Genomic DNA, 19,848 nt, shown 5'->3' on the forward strand with positions numbered 1-19,848 from the left:
AACGCCAACCGTTGAACAACTGTGTAGGATGTGCTTTATTTAAAAAAAAATAAAGTTTACCATATTTGAACATTTTATATGTGAACATTGTGACATTAACAACAGTAATCGTCACTATAGGTTTTTAAACAAATCAATCACCACATGTTCCTCGTAGCAGCCATGAAATCTCACACGGTCTAACCTCCAACACACACACACACACACACACACACACACACTTCAAACAAACTTTAAAATACAATTTTTTGCTGAAAACTTGGTTAAACTGCAAAACATTCAAGTTTTTGATCACATTAATGTTAACAAGACCTTTTTCCTTTTGAGTGTTTTACATTTCCGTTAGAGATGTGAGGGTGCTGACAATCGAGTGTGAGCAATAGGCAAAGATTCAGATTGGAGGAAGGGGGTAGAGCTTTCAGAGGGAATCAGTTCATATCAGAGTGCTGCCATTTTTTTATTGGGAGAAGAAAAAGATCTTAAGTGATAACTCGTACAAACATGCTCCAGGTCTGCATCAGTTACGCCTAGTGTGTGTCAATCTCTCGAGAAGCACAAGCTTATTGGTTAGTTGAACGCTGAGTGGAGGAAACCGGGACGTGTTAACGATCAAGCGTTCATAACCCTGGATGTAGATGAGGGGTCTGTGCGAACTACTTAGTAGTGATACAAGCGTTGTGTTTGCCTCCATCAAGACATGCGAGTACGTCTTTATGAGTGGGTCTGTAGGCCTCACATCTTCTCTCTTGTCATACCTTTAATAATAATAATAATAATAATAATAACAATAAAAAAAGCTGTCTGCTTCAACAACATACATGATACAAAATAGCAACGTGGTGTGATTTTTTTTTTTCTTTACTCACCTCCACTTATTATTTAGCTCCAAGAAGCGTGAGACACCAGTCTGTGCAGCAAAGACATCTATGTGCAAGTTCACTTCTTCACCAGAAAGCATGTAGACATGTTATAAGATTACATAGCATGTATGCTCTGTTTTTGGCAATTTTATTGTTTTTGTCAAATAAACATACCTGAATTAGCTGGCACTAAAGTGTGCAGCTCCTGCATGGCTTTGCCTCCTGGGTAGTTGTGATGTGAAACATATAACGAAATGCTTGAATAAATGCCATTGGCCACCAAATGTCCGATTACAGCAACAGATCCAATTTTATACAGCCATGACTTTTGATAGTTGTTTAAACTGAAACAAAAGGAAGAGAAAAAAAATCTTTGAGATGAATTTGAGATTACACTCAGCTCATTAACTAGTCGAGTAAAAGTACATGAAAATGCATCATTCGTCCTACTGAGGTGCAGAAAAGTAGTCAGGCACGAGGTCACTTACATGAAGGAACATCCACGAGCCGCCACTACATTAAAGATAGGGAACGTGTATATAATGAAGCGGAGTTCCTTGTGTGGCAGGAAGGAGTACAACAGGATGAAGCCTACGACCGGAACGAGCAGCGTGCACATCCTTCTGTCCAAAAGACCCAACGGAACAAAGACGGTGGTGGCGCCAAGGGCCCGAGGAACAGCCGAATAGAAGTACCAGAGAAACGGAGAGGTTTATTGAGATTATGTGGTCAAGGAAATACAGGAGCAATGCAGCAGTGTTGTCTGTGACGATCTGATGACGAAACTACATATAGGCTTTGGCACAACCTTCATACATGGATTTCTGAGTTAGCAGGATTTGACAATATGCAGTAAAAATAGCAGAATCTTCTTCAGCAGAATTAGATACAAAACAAACAACATGCAACAATTTCTTTTTTTCCATGCCATTAATTTTCTATAGCAAATACTCAAATTAACATAAAAAGAAATAAAATTACTGGTTTCAATTGTGAATTGTCATCTGAAGAAAAAATGCCCCTGAATTAACCTACTTAGGAAAACCTAAACTGCTTAGGAAAAGTATTAAGTATCACTTGCCATATTAAATTGTGCACGTTTTCACACAGAAAAAACTTTGTATCCTCTCTACAGCTCTGCACCATTAGGTGATAGAGACTTGCTGATTGTTTCATCTGTCTATATAACTGCTCCTATACAGAAAGCGTGAGAGTTTTAGTTATTTTTATTATTTTTTATCATCAAGTTTGTATATATGGTGTAAATAATTATTTAACCTGTAGGCAGTTAATATAATTCAGTTTAACAAAAGGCATATGTATGCTGAGATACATGTTGATTGTTAATAAAGACTAAACCAGAGGTCACTTTAGCAAGTAAAAAAAAAGAATCTCCTAAAACGACATGAGGAAGAAAGCAGTAAGAGGAACCAAACTCAAAAGGGAAGCCATACTCTTCTTGGTGGCAGCAGATAGTGTGATTATAAAATCATGACCATTTCCCAACTGTACACTGCAAATTTTTTAAGCAAAAGGATATTCCCCAATTGGAGCTTCTGTTCAATATTGTGTTGTACCAGAGAACCTGGCCTTCGGGCCAAAGCAGCTGCCTCCAGAACACAGAGTCAACACCAATAGTGAAACCTACAACAACAAGGTTTACTTGAAATCTTCACATAATACAACAAGAAAAACCCACACATTCATATCAATACTTACCTAGTGACAAAATGCCGGCTGGTACAGCATAATAAAGCAAGGTTTTTATACGGAGCTTCTTGGATAGAAGTGACAGCAACATGAGTCCAAGCAGGAGGCACAGTTCTGAACGGAACACGATGATGACAAAGGCAGAGAGCGTGATGAACGTGCCATGCCGCTGAGCCATCCAGAATGTGAATGCCAGCAAAACTGTAAAATAAAAGTTGGCTAGATTCATGTACAGCTTCATAAATCATTTGTATATCTAACAACACACCACTAAACATGTAATTTGTTCCACACAAACAGTAACTTCTCATTCATATACATACATTATATATATATATATATATATATATATATATATATATATATATATAAAAATCCTTGATATATATGTATATATTTTAATTGCACACACACCTATAGGCAGTGCGAACACGTTCGGCAGAGTCCTTGTGCTGTAAAACATCAGGTGAAACTGTGAAGTGCACATTAGACAGAAGATGCAAGAGACCCGAGATCCAAACTGTCTCTGCACTTGTTTTTGCATGTGCCATAGAGTCAGACAGACACACACCCCCAGAACACCACGCACTGTAAAGAACACAAGATCAAATCACATATCAGTATGGAAAACCTGACTAAAATACTAAAATGTTTCGGAAATGATGCACATACCTATAATCTGTGTGTAAAACTTTGGTGCCTCAAAGTGGGAGAGTAAAGCAGCCATAGGTGTGCTGAGTGCTGAGATGAACAACGGCCCAATGAAGGTGCGAGGAACCACACCGGGGAATTGATGATGATCATACTGAAGAGGGTGAACACAGTGATGTGCTGAAACACAACTCTGAAAACTGATAGACTTCATATATATAGACTTAGTTAGTTGACTGAAAGTTACATAAAAAGTTGTGGAAGCCTAGTGGTTAAGGTGTTGAGTTACTGACCAGAAGGCCATGGGTTTGAATCCCATGTCCAACATCAGACTCCTTAATAAATTAACTGAACTGTTCTGAGCACAGTACACACACACATTAACTGTATAGACTGCACAGACCTACACCAAATACACACACTTCCAAATATTTATACATCAAAATGTTTACATGCTGTTTTGCACACTAATTTTGCTCTTTGCACATGCTGTCTCACATTTCAGTCGTCCTGCACTGTTTGCACCAGGTTACACAGATTTGGACATTTTATGTACCTAGGACTAACTTACTAAGTCCTTATAGCTCGGACTTTGTTTTGTGTGGCACCCTGGTCCTGTAGAAACGGTGTCTCATTTCACTGTGTACTGTAAAAGCTATTTGTGGTTAAAATGACAATAAAAGCTTCTTGACTTGACCAAGCTGCCACTGCTGGACCCCTGATCAAGGCCCCTAACTTTCAATCACACAATTAGCATTTAAACTCTAGAACTTAATGTGCTGAACTTTTAAGGCAGAACCAACTCCATTATTTAACCAAATATTAAGTAAAAAAATCTATAAATAACAGAATTATGTAATGCAATGTTCCAGTTTCTTACCTTCTCCAATTCAAATCTGTGATAAATGATGTCATGGATGGCTTGCAAGTTAAAACTCTCTTCGACCTTAGCAAAAGGACACGCGATCAAATGCACAAACGTTACAAATATTAACCAGACCAACTGAAGAAGCTTGGGAACATTTCGCTTCCGTGCCATGCTGGAAAACCGTGCAGGTTCAACTGCGCATGCGCCCGATAAATCGGTTGGTCCAGCTAATCATGTACGTCATCAAGCCGGAAGTAAATTTTGAACTTTATCTACAATTTTTTCTTAGATCTTTTTTCTTAGTAATAAGTGATGATTTTTTGGTTCTAAGAAACTTTTGGATGTTTAGAATGAAGTCGATTTCTGGAAGTATATTACCTGAATAAGGTTTATATCAGAGACATGCCTAACATCCGGGTACTTTCAATTCCTCTCGCGCGCTAGTGTGTGTTTATGGGATTTGTAGTTTTCTTGAATATATTGAATAAAATCTGAAAAATAAGGATCTAAAGCTACGAGAGAGTGCCGAATGTGTAAAATAATGACCAAAACACATAGGTTATTCTCTTTATAATGTGTATGTATGTAATATTTATATTTCATTTACCTTTGTATTATTATTGTTATTTGTTTATTTGTTTGTCTGCCTTGTTATTTGTCTTGACCAATCGATATATCCTGAAAACTGACCTTTATCATAAACGTTCTAAGCTCCCCTGGTGTAGATAAGACATTCTAATTAGCGCTTTATATTATTTTACATTATTTATTATTATACATTTAACGTGGGACTAATATTACGCATCACACTCGGCGTGGCGGCATCCCATTGGCTCTGAGTTTGACTGAAGTGGACGTCATCCAATCAAAAGAAGCCACAGTTGTAGCAAGGGAACTAATACGGAAGTGGAAGGACGCTGGTAGCCGGCATGAGAGTTGTAAAGCTTTGCATAGGCATCAATATACAGAACAGTCTGTTAACGGGTACCGTTTCCTGATGATGGAAGCTACTTGTTGACTCAGAGTTGATACTATTAAACGTTTTGTTGGCTTTTCTTCATTAGTAGAAACTTTTTTTATCATGATTTTTGGAGTTTGGTAGTTAGGCAGCTTTTGTAAACATGCCACTGTCTGATACAATCAGTCTGCTCTTTTGTCTTATTTCTGTTTTATCATTTGGCAATGGCAACGCCAAGGATGTTGGGGCTCTGTGTTCCACCTGTAAAAAAATAACTGAGAATTTCAACAAGGTAGGTGTCATGATGTGCTATGGGTTCAAAGTGCAGGTGTCACTGAAATAATTAAAAATATGTAGTAAATCATGGTATGGCTATTTATTTATTTATTTATTTATTTATTTAGGGATTTGAAAGAACTACCAAGAAAAATTTTGGTGGTGGAAATACAGCATGGGAAGAAAGGAAGCTCTCTAAGTATGAGACCAGGTGAGGTTGAAGTTCTGTCCAGATTTGCTACATGCACCTTTTAGATATTCAAGTTTGTGAAGGAGTTCACGTGTGTTTTGCTGTTATGTATGTGTGTACACGTTTTTATATACACTGTGTGTTGAAGTTGTGATGATTTTTCATGACGTTTTCAGTGAGATTCGGCTGGTGGAGATTCTCGAGGGCTTGTGTGAGAGCAGCAGCTTTGAGTGTAACCACATGGTAGAAGAATATGAGGAGCACTTTGAGACTTGGTGGTTCAAGAGGTATGGATCTGATCTAATGTATAACATTCAGCATGATTAGTTTAATTCATGTTTCATAGTCTGCTATGTGTTTCGTTGTAATTCTATGTCAATTAAAAAACAGGAAAACAAAGCACCCTGATCTACACAAATGGTTTTGTATCGAAACAATCAAAGTCTGCTGTCCTAAAGGAACATTTGGACCAGATTGTAACTGTAAGTCAGTAAAATTGCTTCTGCTTTGTTTCAAAGTATACTTTTTGTTTATTTACATCTAATTGTGTTCATGTAGCCTGTGTAGGAGGATCTGACAGACCTTGCCATGGAAATGGTAAATGTGACGGTGACGGGACAAGGGGAGGAAGCGGCAAGTGCACATGTGACCTTGGATATGAAGGAGAGTTTTGCCTGGACTGTTCTGAGAGGTATTTCAGTGAGGAAAGAAATGATACCTTCTCCTTGTGCAAAGGTAAGCATCACAGATCACAAAGATCAGTGTAAAGTAATAACAGTAATTTATCGTGACCAGATAGAGGCTTGTAACAATAACATAATGAAAGTATATTTGTATATTTAAACATGACGTGCACCACGGTCGATGCTGTAACTATAGCATATGTAACTATAGCATGTGGTGCAGATTTTACTTGGAGGATGACATAGCGTTTACATGCATGGATCACGGACAATCTTTTTGGTGGAAAACACCAATAAATCACAAAAAATTAAGTACAGCAATAAGTAAAATAACTGGGGTTTAAAATGCTGAGACAAAATTAAGATGCTAACCAGACTGCCAAGCAATGGTTAAGATACGATGACATGATCCTGTTAGAGATTTCATAACGTTTCTATTCACCAATTTATGAACTTATCTGTACTATTCCACTGAATATATGGCCAGCTAGTGAGCTAACACTTGTTAGCGTTGTCAGTTGCTAGTTAACACATAATGTAAGAGATGTATGCATAGCTACCTGCATAGTGAGGGTAAAACATCTGACTCTTTATCATGTTATGGTTTATGATCTACTTCTATCAGTTAACTTATTAGGTTGAAAAGTGGCAAATAAATGAAAAGAAATATTTGAAAGTGTTACATTTAAGCAAATTCAGTTGTCTTTGGTGAAAGTCAACAGGAAGTCTTTTTTTTCCCCTTTTTCTGGTGGTTGGTTGAAACTTATTTCCTGCATACATAATCTACTCGTCTGGTGACAAGTCACTCCCCACTGTTTAAACAATCTGACATAAAATAAAGCCTGAATTAAGCTGATGAAGCTGTGACTGGCTTGTGATGGTGAATGTGTTTGCAGAGTGTCACTCATCTTGTTCAACCTGCACTGGAGACACTAATAAGGACTGTAATGACTGCCGTGATGGCTGGAAAGAAGATGAGGAAGAAGCATGCATTGGTGAGAAACCTTTCCTTGTTGCACATATCCTCATGCTCTACAGACATCCATTTTCTTCTTTTATTGTGTATTTGTTTAAGTGCTTGCATTCCAGGCTATTGTTAGCTTAGACATCCAGCTTTAGAGGAGAATGTAGACCTAGACTTTATATGCATCCTAACATTCTCAGCTCTCAATCTTCTACATCGTTTCAGACATTGACGAGTGCTCCAAAGAACCTCCTCCATGCAAAGACAAGGAATACTGCCTTAACACAGAAGGCTCGTATTCCTGCAATGGTTAGTAAGCATAAACTTTCTCACTTCTTGTGATTATACACAAAGGGAATTATGGGTTGTTTATTTGTTGAGGATTACTTTGTGTAAAAAAAAAAAAAAATTCTTCAAATTCAGGTTTTCATTTCACTGCAAGTTGCATACTGTATATGCAATGCATATAAAAAATCTACACAACCCTGGAAAAATGTGCCAAACTGATCGACTTTTACTCAAAAAAGGTTGACTGCTGTGATAAAATCTCATGGTTCTTAGTTCTACATTACAACCTATTTATTATACTTTTTGTTTGTTTGTTTGTTTGTTTGTTTTTGGGTTTTTTTTCTTATTCTATGCAGAAAAACTAAGATCTTTCTCTGTGCCCGCTGAGATATTCTTGTTAGTGACATTGGCTACCTTTGGATGCAGTTTTGCATGTGTAGTCTCACTGTGTTCCCCTGGGTCCTTTCTGTACCATAGTGTGTGACAGCAGATGCTCAGGCTGCAAAGGGCCAGGACCTGGGAACTGCGTTGCCTGTGCTGAAGGCTACAAGGACGAAGAGGGCACCTGCGCAGGTACACATCCAGCTCCGACGTCATCTTTAACCATATCAGTGTTTGATTTGTGCTTTTTAGAGATATGATAATGTTCATTGTTACCACTTTGCTCTTTCTGTCTTTCAGATGTGGACGAATGCGAGCTGCCTGACACTGTGTGTACCGAGGAACACCAGGAGTGCGTCAACACTAACGGCAGCTACAAGTGTCGGTGTGCAGGAGGCTTTGAGGAGCAAGATGGAGTTTGTGTTCAGCAAGATCAACCAGGTATCTTTTATAATTAACCTTAAAAGATATAGCTATGTGTATGAGATGTGTATAATGTGCATTTTCATCCAGAGCAAGAAAAATACTTGCAGTTTTTGTTTTACATACAGGGTAAAATGAAATAAATATTTCTAGAAATATTAGTTTGTAAATATCCAGCAACTTCTAAATGAAAATTAATATAGAAATATGATAAGAAATTCTAATCCGACCAAATTTTTCCTATTTTGTGTCCTCAGAAGTCAGTCAGGAAGAACCTGCTGAGGACACTGAAGACACCAAGACAGAAAATATTTTAACAGAACACCAAGACCTGTGAGCTATTGATGCAGTTCTCGAGTCAGCCACCAGGGGTCAGTAATGGCTCTGAACGTGTTTTGATTATTATTTTGACCACCACATGGTATTTACTGTACATACTTGAGAAACTGCACTTACGTACCGGCTAAAAATGGACAACTCATTATTCCGGTAGAAAACATCAAACCTGTTGTCTCGTTTTTAAATAATCTGTTTTTTCTTCCTTAATTTGTAAAGTAAAATAAAGTCACACCACCTCATCTCTTGTGTTCATTTTGTGTAGGATTTTCTTTGTCAGAGTGTTTGTCGCTTTGGGACCTGACACATTAGAGAAGTTGCATATACTTTGTATGAGAGAATGAAAAATAATGTAGTACGGAATTAAAACAGAAAAATGAAACCTATTAATGGAATGCTTCAGTGTTTTGGTTGAACTAGTTTTATTTTCGTTTCCTTGTTTCTTTTTATAAACCTATTCTCAAAACTGCTGGAGAAAGATTTTCTGAGGAAAACCTAATGGCAGGTTTGAAACTGATGCTATAGATCATATTTTCCATGAATGAATTTTTTATTGACAGATGTCATAAAGATGTCAAATAAAACACCCACTGTTTGGAGAGCTGAGAGTGCTGCTATGAGAGAATTAAATTATTTGCATAATTACTATTATGTAATAACAATATCACTATTATGTAATTACTATTATGTAATTATTTGGGTTGATTTATTAAGAGAAAAAAATATTAAAGGTAAATATCTGAAATATATTGATTTCACTGATAACCTATAACTGATGCTATAACTGTTACTGATACTGATGAGTATCAGTAACAGGTAGCTGATTTGCAGAGTAGTATAAATTATATTACAGCATTTTTACTGTAAGGTAAACACAGTTGTTTCAGTTGCCAAAAATAAACCTGGAAGTTTGTGCCAATAATCCTAATACAATAATATGACTATTTTTAATTAGTCATTTTAGCTGACAAGAAATAATTAGTCATAAAATTCCACAATAACAACTTGTTAAATGTCAAGTTAGACTATAAGGAAAAATAAAAGTAAATAACAATTTACTGGTTGTGAGCTTTACTGGCCTGGTTAATTTAATATTATCTAGCAGTGCTTAGCTTTACTTCCAGTTTAAATGAATGTTTAATCCAAAGCGGCTTATAAATGAAGAAAACAAGCAAAGCGATATACCTAGTAGAAAACTATAAAAGTAGCGCTACTATACATTCAGTGCTTCCCTACTCTCAGCCTGTTTTAATAAATTTTGTTGTTGTTGTTTTTATCAAAATGTAGGTTGAAAAGAAAAAAAAAGGAGTATTTCCTGTCAGTTTGATTCTATACCTAATGAATTCCAACAAAAGACAGGCCAGACACCAGCACATGTTTACTAAATCTGCTATTATGTTTTATTTAAATCTTGACCAGTAAATTTTGGGAAATTTTAGCGGGATAATAGACGACGAAATCCTCAAGAACATTTTCCTTCTTGTTTTCTAAATGCTTTGAAATTTAGTTTTACAGTAAAGTTAATGATGGTGATGTGATAGTTTGTTAGAATTATAACAATGTTCCTTCACTACAATGTAAAGTCTTCCAAAAACAGAATGATGTTACAGTTTGTACTGTAAATATTTTCCCAAAATAGCAGACAAGCTGCTGTATAAAACTGTAAAACTGGTCTGAACACAGTTGCCATGATGGCTTGGGCAATTCTCTGCTGGAACACCAGGGGGCAGAACGGCAGGGGCTTCTTTAGATTCTGTGCTATCTGTCTTGCTAATTACGGTCCCTATTTATACTTTGTTGTTTTTGCATGTGCTTTTGCTGAGTCCTCGTAATTTGTTACCTGTTGATCTCAGGTGTTTGTGCGTGCCTCTGTTGGTTGTTTTGTATTGTACATCCTCTACAGTCTGGTTTCATTCAGTCACCAAATTAGGCATTAGTAAGCTGGAACAGACTGTTAAAACAGCTGAGAGGATTATTGGTATGCCCCTGCCTAACCTACAGGACTTGTACAAAAGAGGTAGATCTTCACCAGAGTGTATTATTAAATGCAGACTTTGCTGGAGGTTAAAGCAGTTATGCATAAACATAAAAGCAACATACTTCAGTAACATCAGCTGTAATATGACAGTACAAAATGTTGTATACTAACTCCTAATGAGAGTGATTTACAATCTAGAATTGTACCAGTTGTCTTGCATTAGGCTGGGTCGAAAAAGAAGACATTTTTTCGTCCATGGTGTCAAGGTGGGGTTCTGGGACCTTCTGTATCTGTGGAGCATATCAGGTCGAGCCAGGAGTCACATAGCCATACTCTGTGGAGCACTGGCAAGGAGGATTTTTTTAACCACGATCAATTTGCATTGTTTGATGGGGTTTGATCTAAATAATACACAAAACACCCAATAATTGACACGAATAACAATCCTTACAAATTGAAAATAATAATGGCAATAATAGGAATAATAATTTTTATAGGAATATATTTTTTTCTCACATAAATCTGAAAGGAGTCCTCTTTTTCTTTTCTTTTCAAAGGAGCCCCCAATAATAAACATGTTAAAATCCCTTGTCCCAGATTTTCAAATTCTTCACTAAAATGAGTTAATATGTTGTTTAATCGTCAGTGTTTATGGAACAGGTTTGCAACTTCTAGGTTACTCTAGGTACCTATTGTCCTAAGCTTTTAGTGTGTTTACTCTGATGCCAATCGCAACTGCTTCAGCTAGTCAGTGAAGTAGCAGAACTTTCTGAGCTGAAGTGGATGTGTGGGGAAAAAAGTAATAAAAAAAAAATCAATGCATGCTCCAGGACCAGCTTTGGGAAACTGGATTTCACTGGGAGAACATTATACTGTAGATGGTCTGGTATTTTTCAGTGTGTGTCCACTTGGTGTCAGTGTACAATCACATTTCAGACATCTCGGCACGGTACCAGATACTGTAGACCTGAGGGCTGGAGGTGTTCCAGTTCCTGCCTTTGTTCCTCAATGTTAGCAATATGTGGAGTGATACTCACTTAAGCCTTGTGCTTATAAGATGTTATTCGGGATCAACTGCTATGAGTGAGTGCTATGTGTTCAGTTACATACTCTACAAGCTACAAAGAACTAGCATACTTTTCTAAAGGGTTTTTTTTTCTTGTAAAAGGAGATACTCTGCCTCTTTTGGAGGGAAATCTAGCACATGTTCAGGCATGTAACAAAGCTTGCAAAGTTTTTGTAGTTTCTTTATCCCCCTTATTTACCTTCAAAATCTCAGGAGCAATTGCCCAGTGACTCTCACGATGAAAGAGCACTTTGGAAATATGCCCTGGACATTTCTGTCCCTCATCATTCAAGTCTTTAATGGTGGAGTATATGCTAGTCAAATAACTTTAGGTGGTGCATTAAAGCTTGAACTTTCTTTGGTGCACTGTGATTATACTTTAAACTTAAGTTATTTACGCATGTTTTTGTTGTTGTTAATCTCTGCCCCATATACATAGTCCAAACTTAATATTTACCATTAAAGGTTAAATAGTGTAGCGCCAACAAGGACAAAATCATAAAGTGATCAGCATCAGATAAGGAATACAACACTGGGGTGTGATCTTACAGGAAAATAATTTATTTACCATACAGAGGTTAGTTTTCTGTAGTATCTCTAAATCTCTATATTGAAATACAGCAGTAACAACTCCGAAGTGCTTTATTGCTCTTATACCACAGCAAAAATCACCATTTACTTTCGTTAATAAAATTATTAACGAAATACACAGCACTTTTTTTTACTAAGCGTGTCTGTGTTGTTTTTATGCTTTTAGAACACTGTAGACATTTTGCAAGATAGACAGGAAGCAGCCAACATGCAGTGAAAAAATTTACATTGCAGTGTATTGCACTTGTATATATACGTGTTTCATTGTTACCTACCTAAAGCTAAACAGCAAATGCTTCTGTTTTCACTCACATTTTGTGAAGGGTTTAAAAAAAGAGGAGTTTAGGAATTCAATACAGCGATATGATACGGTTGCAGTGAATTACAGCAGTGACTCGGCTCGGCTAGGTCGGGATCTACGTACGAAATTTGACGGAACGGCTGATCTGTTTGAGCAGAGCGTGCAAATGAGAAGGTGAGAGAGCTGGGCAGACAAAAAGATCAAACTACTGTGGAAATGTTCTCTTAAGGGAGAGTGAAAGCACTACTGGCCTCATTGTCAGGTAATGCATTGGCATTGTGGGTAATATAGGAAACATTGAAGCAGTGTAAAAACAGACTAGCATGTTGATGAAGTTTATATTTGATGTCACTGAAGATCACGTTGATTAGACAGATTAATATATCTAAATAAATTATATCCTCAATGACTCTCCTGACCTGAATGAAACTCTCCTGAACAAATCAGAGTTACCGAAGCAGTGATACTCTCGCCTGCTGTCTCTCACACGTACAGAATAGGAAGCAGCTGTAGCATGTGCTTTTGCTTAGACCCTCTTTTCTGAGGCAAACCTCTGATCCTTGCCTCTCAGATGTGGTTGCCCTACTTCCTACACACAGCTGGAGCTCGAGCCACCATCAATAAGACGAACAAATTTTGCCCACACGGCACAGCTGAGCTCAGACGTTTGGCCTGTTACGAACCTGAGAGAGACAGGAATGGGAACAGGAAGGAAGGAGTTCACTGTGATATCACACACACGGTGCTGTTTGGGAAAACATGTTGACAGCAGCACAGATTCTGATTCACCCAAAGCTGCTCATTTAGGTTGAAACTGTAGGATTATTTGACAGTTATCTAGCTAACTTACTCACTTACTTACTTATTACTTAGCCTTGAGTAAACAGATTTCCTTTGCTTTTCTTATTATGAACAGACATGTCCAAGTTCTTCTCAATGATAATGGCACATGGTGTACTAATTTAGTAGACAGAGATTAGGTTAAAAAACCCATTAGAGAATCTCTTTGATGTTCTGAAGCTGAACACTATGTAGTGGTTTTATTTGATTTAGCATATTGACTCCCTTTGCACGAAACTCCCTAATTTGCATTGTATATTCCTGAAGACTGGGGCTTAACAGGTAGATCTCACGCTCACTTTAGTCACCGTGTTTATGTTCTGAGAGAGTCTGGATGGAGGGCTGTTGGCACAGCCATCGTCAGAGATTTGGCAGATAACAGAGATGGAGTAATGCACGTCTCCGTCTCGCCTTTGATCTGTGGCCCAGAGCGTGCATCTGTGTTCTGATCTCCCATTCACCTCACACTTTAAACACCCAAACAGCTCTGATCTGTGTGAGCACTTTGTCTGGGGGTTTTAAGCACGGGCAATGACGTGATTGTGGTCTGTGACATGATGTTCTGGTCTCCACTGTTCCAGCTGTGGTGTCTGGATGTTCCTGTTTGGGATGTTAGCAAATTATGTGATGACATGATGCACACAGAAAGACATTAGCCTGAGAAGAAAACAAATTGTTTTTCATTAGACTCAAGCTACAGTAAATGACCTTTACTTTGTTTTTACTACAAAGACAAGGCTTAGAATACTGTCAGGATGTAATCTCCTGCTTTTTTTTTTTTTTTTTTTTTTTTTTTGAGAATTAAATAGTATTCATAGTATTAAATAGGAGGCAGCTGCAAAATAAATATAAAAAAAAGTTTTGTGTAGTCACAACCGAAACTCCTTGTGGATGAGAGAGGTCTCATTTTATTTTATGCATTGCACTGCTGTTACATGATTGGCTGCTTGGGTAACAGAATATATGAGCAAGTGTATAGGTGATCCTGTTAAAGAAATAAGTGGATTCCTGCCTCATACTCATTGTTCCTAATACAGACTCTGGGTCTGTGGGTTAGTTTATAGTCAGCCAACTGATTTAAAATAATAAAAAATAAAAATTAGGTAATATATATTCTCTTCATATATGCAATTAACAATTGAAACACTCAAAAAGGGAAACCACGTAAACAAAACTTCTGACAACAGTGGGTCAAAAAAACTAAACCTGTAGACTATAACGGATGTATAAAACAATTTAATGTGTATTTTAAAAAAGCAATCATATGAGGTAACTGTGTGATCAGGGTAACTCACCCTGACACCAGGACATTGTACAGTAAGAACCTTATACATAGCAGAGTAGCTAGTCTGTGTGCCATTTTCTTCTATCATCAAACTGCCCTGTAAAATTCCTCCACCATATACTGTATGTTTAACATATTCATATTTATTTAAACGTTTTGTAGTCTCCTCGATCAGGATGATCACTGCAGAGATCAGTTTATTTAGACCTGTACATTGAGCATATTTTTTTGTTACTCTTAAAGATAGCACACTGAAATACGTTTTAGCTAAAACACAGGAAGCAGACAGATTCATTTATTGAGTCTGGTTTCTTTCAGTGCTTCTTCCTCATGTCATCTCAGGGAGTTTTTCCTGTCTATTGTCACCTCTGGCTTAATTATTAGGAATCATCAGGAATCTACATCTGGATTTTTGTTGGGATAAGATAAAATTGAATAAAATTGAATAGATGATATCATCTGTCTGTAACTGATAGATATAACGGACTTAATGAAGAACTGATGGTTTAATACAGAGAATCTTACATTATTAATGTACACCAGAAAGCTTCAGCTGACATGAACCTGCCAACTCAATTACAGGCCAGACATCTGATAAACCCCTTTGATATTTATAAAATCATCAGTCAGTTATTTGCCTGTAGTCCTGGGCTTTCCCCTCTCAGAAGAAGGATAACGGGGCAAATTAGTCTTTGCCTCTTCAGAAAGTCTGTTTACTATAAGCCGTGCGGCCACATAAAAGGATGGGCGAGCCGCAGACATCTCAGTTGCTCTTATTAAAAAGGACCTAATGTAGAGCAGACTTCTCTTCTGTTACGCTATCATGTCACTTTCATTTCCTGAGCAATATTAATTCATATGGTTCCGTTTTATCAAGATGCCGACTACAGAAGTGGCACGATAGCGAGATTGCTTCCGTCTGAGAAGTCAGTGAGGCTCAGCTGTGGAATTCACACTGCCCTTGTGACTCGGGCCGACCGGTGACTGTTGTGTAACAGAGCACGTTTCTGGGAGATCACAACCACTGAGGCAGATCTTTGTAAAGCTGTTGTTATTCCTCTTTGTGAAGGTCAAGGGAGCTCTGGTATCTTGGTGATTTTCTCACAGATGCAGGTGTTGCAACAAGATCATGTACAAATACAGATGGTTTTCCTAATAGATATCCATGAGTGCAATGTAAAAAAAAATAAAATAAAAAATACAATACAATACAAAACAAATCAATATTATTATATTATACCCCACTGCTGTTAAAATCTCAAATTCTCGAAATTCTCAAAAAAAAAAGAAGATTGATCAGAATGTGCTGATTATTATTATTGTATAAAGGTAGCTCTGAAAATAGTTCCAACTGGAATAAAACAATATCAAAACTGATATATTTATATTAATCCATTTATGGAAAGACTTATAGGATTGATTAAGAGGGATTTGCATTGCATACAGCTCAAAAATGAATACTAATAACAAACAGATTAAAATATGATTTATAAAAATAATGATATTTATCATAAAAAGATAGAGAGAGGGAGAGAGAGAGAGAGAGAGAGAGAGAGAGAGAGAGAGAGAGAGAGAGAGAGAGAGAGAGAGAGAGAGAGAGCGATGATTCTGCAGTCCTGCTGGGTGGAGCAGTGCTGATACTGCACCAGGCTCCCTGGTGGGTTGTGACAGGTCAGCATTTCAAGATCTCTCTCTCTCTCTCTCTCTCTCTCTCTCTCTCTCTCTCTCTCTCTCTCTCTCTCTCTCTCTCTCTCTCTCACACACACACACACACACACACACACACACACACACCTGGGAATTTGAGCTGTGAATGTGGGTCCGTTCCTCTTTGGCTAGTACCGCTGATGCTCCGGTGATATGTAATAAAATGACACTCAGCATGATTTACTGAATGTTCATTGTCATCCTCAAATACTATTATGATAAATATGAAATATTAGAATGCTGGCCAAGCTTGACAGTGAACAATATCATGCCATGGAGGCACATTTTAAAATTAGCCTTGGACTCTCAAACCAATCATCATGAGGTTTTCAGCATTATTATCTAAGACTACATGACAAAATCAGTGGGACTGAATTGACTCCTACTTCCATCCTAGCTGTATTTCTATAAGCATGGTTTTTAAAGAAGTCTAAAGGTTTTATAGTGCTGGAAAACATTATCAACTATTAGGAAAGTGGTTTTAATTATTTGAATGGAATGGTTTTAATTTATTTACAGTACACTAACTGTACTAAAATAAGCAGATAGACATGCTAGAACCTTAAATCTATTTGCAGTTAGGAAAAGTAATTTAACTTGTAAATATATGTGGGGGGAAAAACATTGCTCCACAACACACACTGAATCACACGGAGAAATTTAGAGTTTCCCACATAGACATGAACAAATAAATATTAAAGTCCATATTGACCTAATGTGCCTAATATTTGACTAGTTAAATTATTTCCATCACATAAATGTGTCCTAAAATCATAAAGAGGTCACTGAGCATGAATTGTGGATTTTGCTGTATATTTAATTCACGAATCAGCAAGTTAGAGAGTATTTTATCAAATTATATGAGTTATTTTGCTCCAATCATTAGAGAGAATTACAAGGCCTTGCTATAATTAACCACTAGATGGTAGCCTTGCCAAAATCCTCTGATATGATTTGTGACTAACAGCATGTAAAACACCCGAAACCATCCTAATTACCATGTAAAGCCATGTCAAAAACCAAGTGTTCTCCAGTGGGACACTTCCTAAACCGAGTGTTCAAGAGGGCCACTACTGCTTTTTGTTTGCCCTAAAGGGAGAACAGTACTCCACTTTAAGAGCAGCTGCTTTATTGATCAGAGAAACCAGTATATAGCCAAAGATATCAAGAGATGATGAGAGAAAGAATTCAGGGCACTCTTGTAGATCCTAGGGTTCCTAGATGCTCCTTTAACTCGAACTCATGCTTCCTGCCCCAGCTCAGAGAAGATGAAGTTCATGTCTACATGTGCCACCTGAAAAAAGTGAGGGAAGTGCAAGCTGTGCTGGAATGCACCGACACGCAGTGACAAGACAGGCACGCTATGTAAAACAGGCTCAATTAACAGGGAAAATAACAAGCTGTGAATGCATGCCAGACTAGTAGAAGTCAGTCTGCATCTCCCTCTGGCATGAGCAACATTCAAAGCAACATCTGAGCATCTTTAAGCAAGTGAAATAAATGGCACTATTTGCATTTTTTCCGTATTGAACATGTGATTGTTCAATAAAACATTGTATCCTGTTTTCCCTTTAGCTTAGCTTTGTAAACCCCACTGACTCTTCTATGTGTGCTTAAGACAAAGCAGGTGAAGGGTGAATCCCAGTGATCCCTTTCTTTCCGCTCTCACTGGTTGTGAATGGACTGGTGGAATGGCAGAAGCACTGATTTTCTGTTAATGATGAGAGATTAATGAGAGTGAATGTGTGCTTCCTGCCAGTTTGAGTTTTTGGCAGCGCCTCAATGTCAGGAGTGAGTGAACAGTACAATCACAGCCCGAAGGAGCTACAAGAACAGCTATCTGGGAACAATGAAGCTTTTTCTCTGCCCACTTGTTTTCCTGTTTCTGCCCACACACATTCACACATACACATGTACTCATACACTTTCACACACATTTACACATGCTGCCAAATACAAGCCAAGATACTAAGGCCCAGATGGCTGCTCTTAGAACACTCATTATGTAACAACCGGGCATAAAAGTACGTCAGTGCCACACACTGAATCAAACTAAGTTGCAACAAATTGTTCAAACAGCATAACCCATAGTAAACCTCCTTTACTCTGATGAGAACTATTTCAGTTTCATTTTATAAGAAATCTTGGCAGTGCTAGGTATAAAGCTGTTACTCATTCAGTCAGAACTGTGCTATGATTTCTTTTTAATCTCTCTATGTCTATGATTAAGGGAGTATTACACCATGTTTCTACCTAATCTCCATATGTGTGTAACATACTTTATGTGTGATTACCATGAACAATTGTTTTAACACCATGAAAAGAACTGAAATACTGTTCAGTTAAAAAAAAACTTTTGATAGTCAAGTACATTCTCTCTCTGGTACTTTTCAGCACTGCTATTATTAGGGTTTGTCAGTAGGTGCAGTCCGGGGATAAGCCCTGGATAGGCCACTGTGACCCTGGTTAAGATAATGCAGTTATTGAAATTCAGTGAACTCCAAGAGGGGGGCACGGTAGCTTAGTGGTTAACACGTTCGCCTCACACCTCCAGGGTTGGGGGTTCGACTCCCGCCTCTGCCTTGTGTGTGTGAGTTTGCATGTTCTCCCTGTGCCTCTGGGGTTTCCTCCTGGTACTCCGGTTTCCTCCCCCAGTCCAAAGACATGCATGGTAGGTTGATTGGCATCTCTGGAAAATTGTCTGGAGTGTGTGAGTGAATGAGTGTGTGTGTGTGTGTGTGTGTGTGTGTGTGTGTGTGTGTGTGTGTGTGTGTGTGTGTGTGTGTGTGTGCGTGCCCTGTGATGGGTTGGCACTCCATCCAGGGTGTATCCTGCCTTGATGCCCGATGACGCCTGAGATAGGCACAGGCTCCCCGTGACCCGAGAAGTTCGGATAAAGCGGTAGAAAATGAGTGAGTGAGTGAGTGAGTGAGTGAACTCCAAGAATCTCTGGATGATTCCACACTTCTTACCCATAGCATAATATAAATATATAAATAAATATTCAACCTACAACTAAAGGTTTCTCATTTAAGGCCAGCCTGAAAACCCCTTTTAAGAAGAAAAGTTCCTAAAAACCTTTTAGTACCACATTTAAGATTGTGCTTAATGGATAATAATAGATAACATAAGAGGTTAATCCCATTATGATTTCACTACAGAGCACAAACAAAAAACAAGAACGTTGTTTTTAGCACCATTTGTTAACAAGCAGGTAAAAAACTGAGACAGTTCAATAGACAGTTCGAACATATGTTGAATAATGACACTTACATGTTTATAAGGGCAGCACGTGGGACAGAAGACAGGTCTGAAAGGACAACGTGATTGGTGTCACAGCTGTGTCTGACACTCCATCAGATGCAGACTACAATTCCCATCAACCAGAGAAGAACCAGTGGGCATGACACTGAATCAGCCAATTAAATAACAGATTTTCTCTGTCACTCACAAATTACATTGGCCAGTCAAAAATGTCAAATACATTGCCAC

At 37.9% G+C, this 19,848-nt stretch overlaps 2 protein-coding genes across 3 annotated transcripts; one reads left to right on the plus strand and one right to left on the minus strand.

The window, feature by feature from the left end:
- Nucleotides 1–17: 17 nt before the first annotated feature.
- On the minus strand, nucleotides 18–4,306 carry alg12 (ALG12 alpha-1,6-mannosyltransferase). 2 transcript variants are annotated; one of them, XM_047804141.1, is made up of 9 exons: nucleotides 4,102–4,306; nucleotides 3,243–3,375; nucleotides 2,985–3,158; nucleotides 2,580–2,771; nucleotides 2,401–2,504; nucleotides 1,349–1,572; nucleotides 1,035–1,204; nucleotides 867–939; nucleotides 18–755 (listed from the first exon to the last, which is right to left on the minus strand). In XM_047804141.1, exons 1-9 carry the CDS (start codon nucleotides 4,258–4,260, stop codon nucleotides 518–520), a joined length of 1,467 nt encoding a protein of 488 aa, XP_047660097.1. In that variant the 5' UTR covers nucleotides 4,261–4,306; the 3' UTR covers nucleotides 18–517. The 2 variants fall into 2 exon arrangements, with proteins under 2 accessions (XP_047660097.1, XP_027007424.2); XM_027151623.2 differs by having other exon boundaries at nucleotides 867–942; nucleotides 4,102–4,305.
- A 672-nt stretch (nucleotides 4,307–4,978) lies between these two features.
- Nucleotides 4,979–8,830, plus strand: creld2 (cysteine-rich with EGF-like domains 2). Its single transcript, XM_027151624.2, has 10 exons — nucleotides 4,979–5,339; nucleotides 5,452–5,534; nucleotides 5,690–5,800; nucleotides 5,904–5,995; nucleotides 6,072–6,248; nucleotides 7,093–7,191; nucleotides 7,386–7,469; nucleotides 7,926–8,021; nucleotides 8,130–8,270; nucleotides 8,510–8,830. The coding sequence occupies exons 1-10, from the start codon at nucleotides 5,211–5,213 to the stop codon at nucleotides 8,587–8,589; spliced, it is 1,092 nt and encodes a 363-aa protein (XP_027007425.1). The 5' UTR covers nucleotides 4,979–5,210; the 3' UTR covers nucleotides 8,590–8,830.
- The last annotated feature ends 11,018 nt before the right edge of the window (nucleotides 8,831–19,848 follow it).

Source organism: Tachysurus fulvidraco, chromosome 19 (genome assembly GCF_022655615.1).
Source record: "Tachysurus fulvidraco isolate hzauxx_2018 chromosome 19, HZAU_PFXX_2.0, whole genome shotgun sequence".
In the NCBI taxonomy this organism is placed as follows: Eukaryota; Metazoa; Chordata; class Actinopteri; order Siluriformes; family Bagridae; genus Tachysurus; species Tachysurus fulvidraco.

Bases quoted from the DNA above. Each gene is read 5' to 3' on its own strand.
- alg12 (XM_027151623.2), bottom strand. From the start codon at position 4,260: ATGGCACGGAAGCGAAATGTTCCCAAGCTTCTTCAGTTGGTCTGGTTA. The intron at 2,772-2,984 runs GTGTGTGTGCAA...TTTATTTTACAG, and splicing joins CGTGTTCGCACTGCCTATAG to TTTTGCTGGCATTCACATTC. The intron at 756-866 runs GTGAGTAAAGAA...TTATTATTAAAG, and splicing joins GAGCTAAATAATAAGTGGAG to GTATGACAAGAGAGAAGATG.
- creld2 (XM_027151624.2), top strand. From the start codon at position 5,211: ATGCCACTGTCTGATACAATCAGTCTGCTCTTTTGTCTTATTTCTGTT. The intron at 5,801-5,903 runs GTATGGATCTGA...ATTAAAAAACAG, and splicing joins GAGACTTGGTGGTTCAAGAG to GAAAACAAAGCACCCTGATC. The intron at 8,271-8,509 runs GTATCTTTTATA...TTGTGTCCTCAG, and splicing joins TGTTCAGCAAGATCAACCAG to AAGTCAGTCAGGAAGAACCT.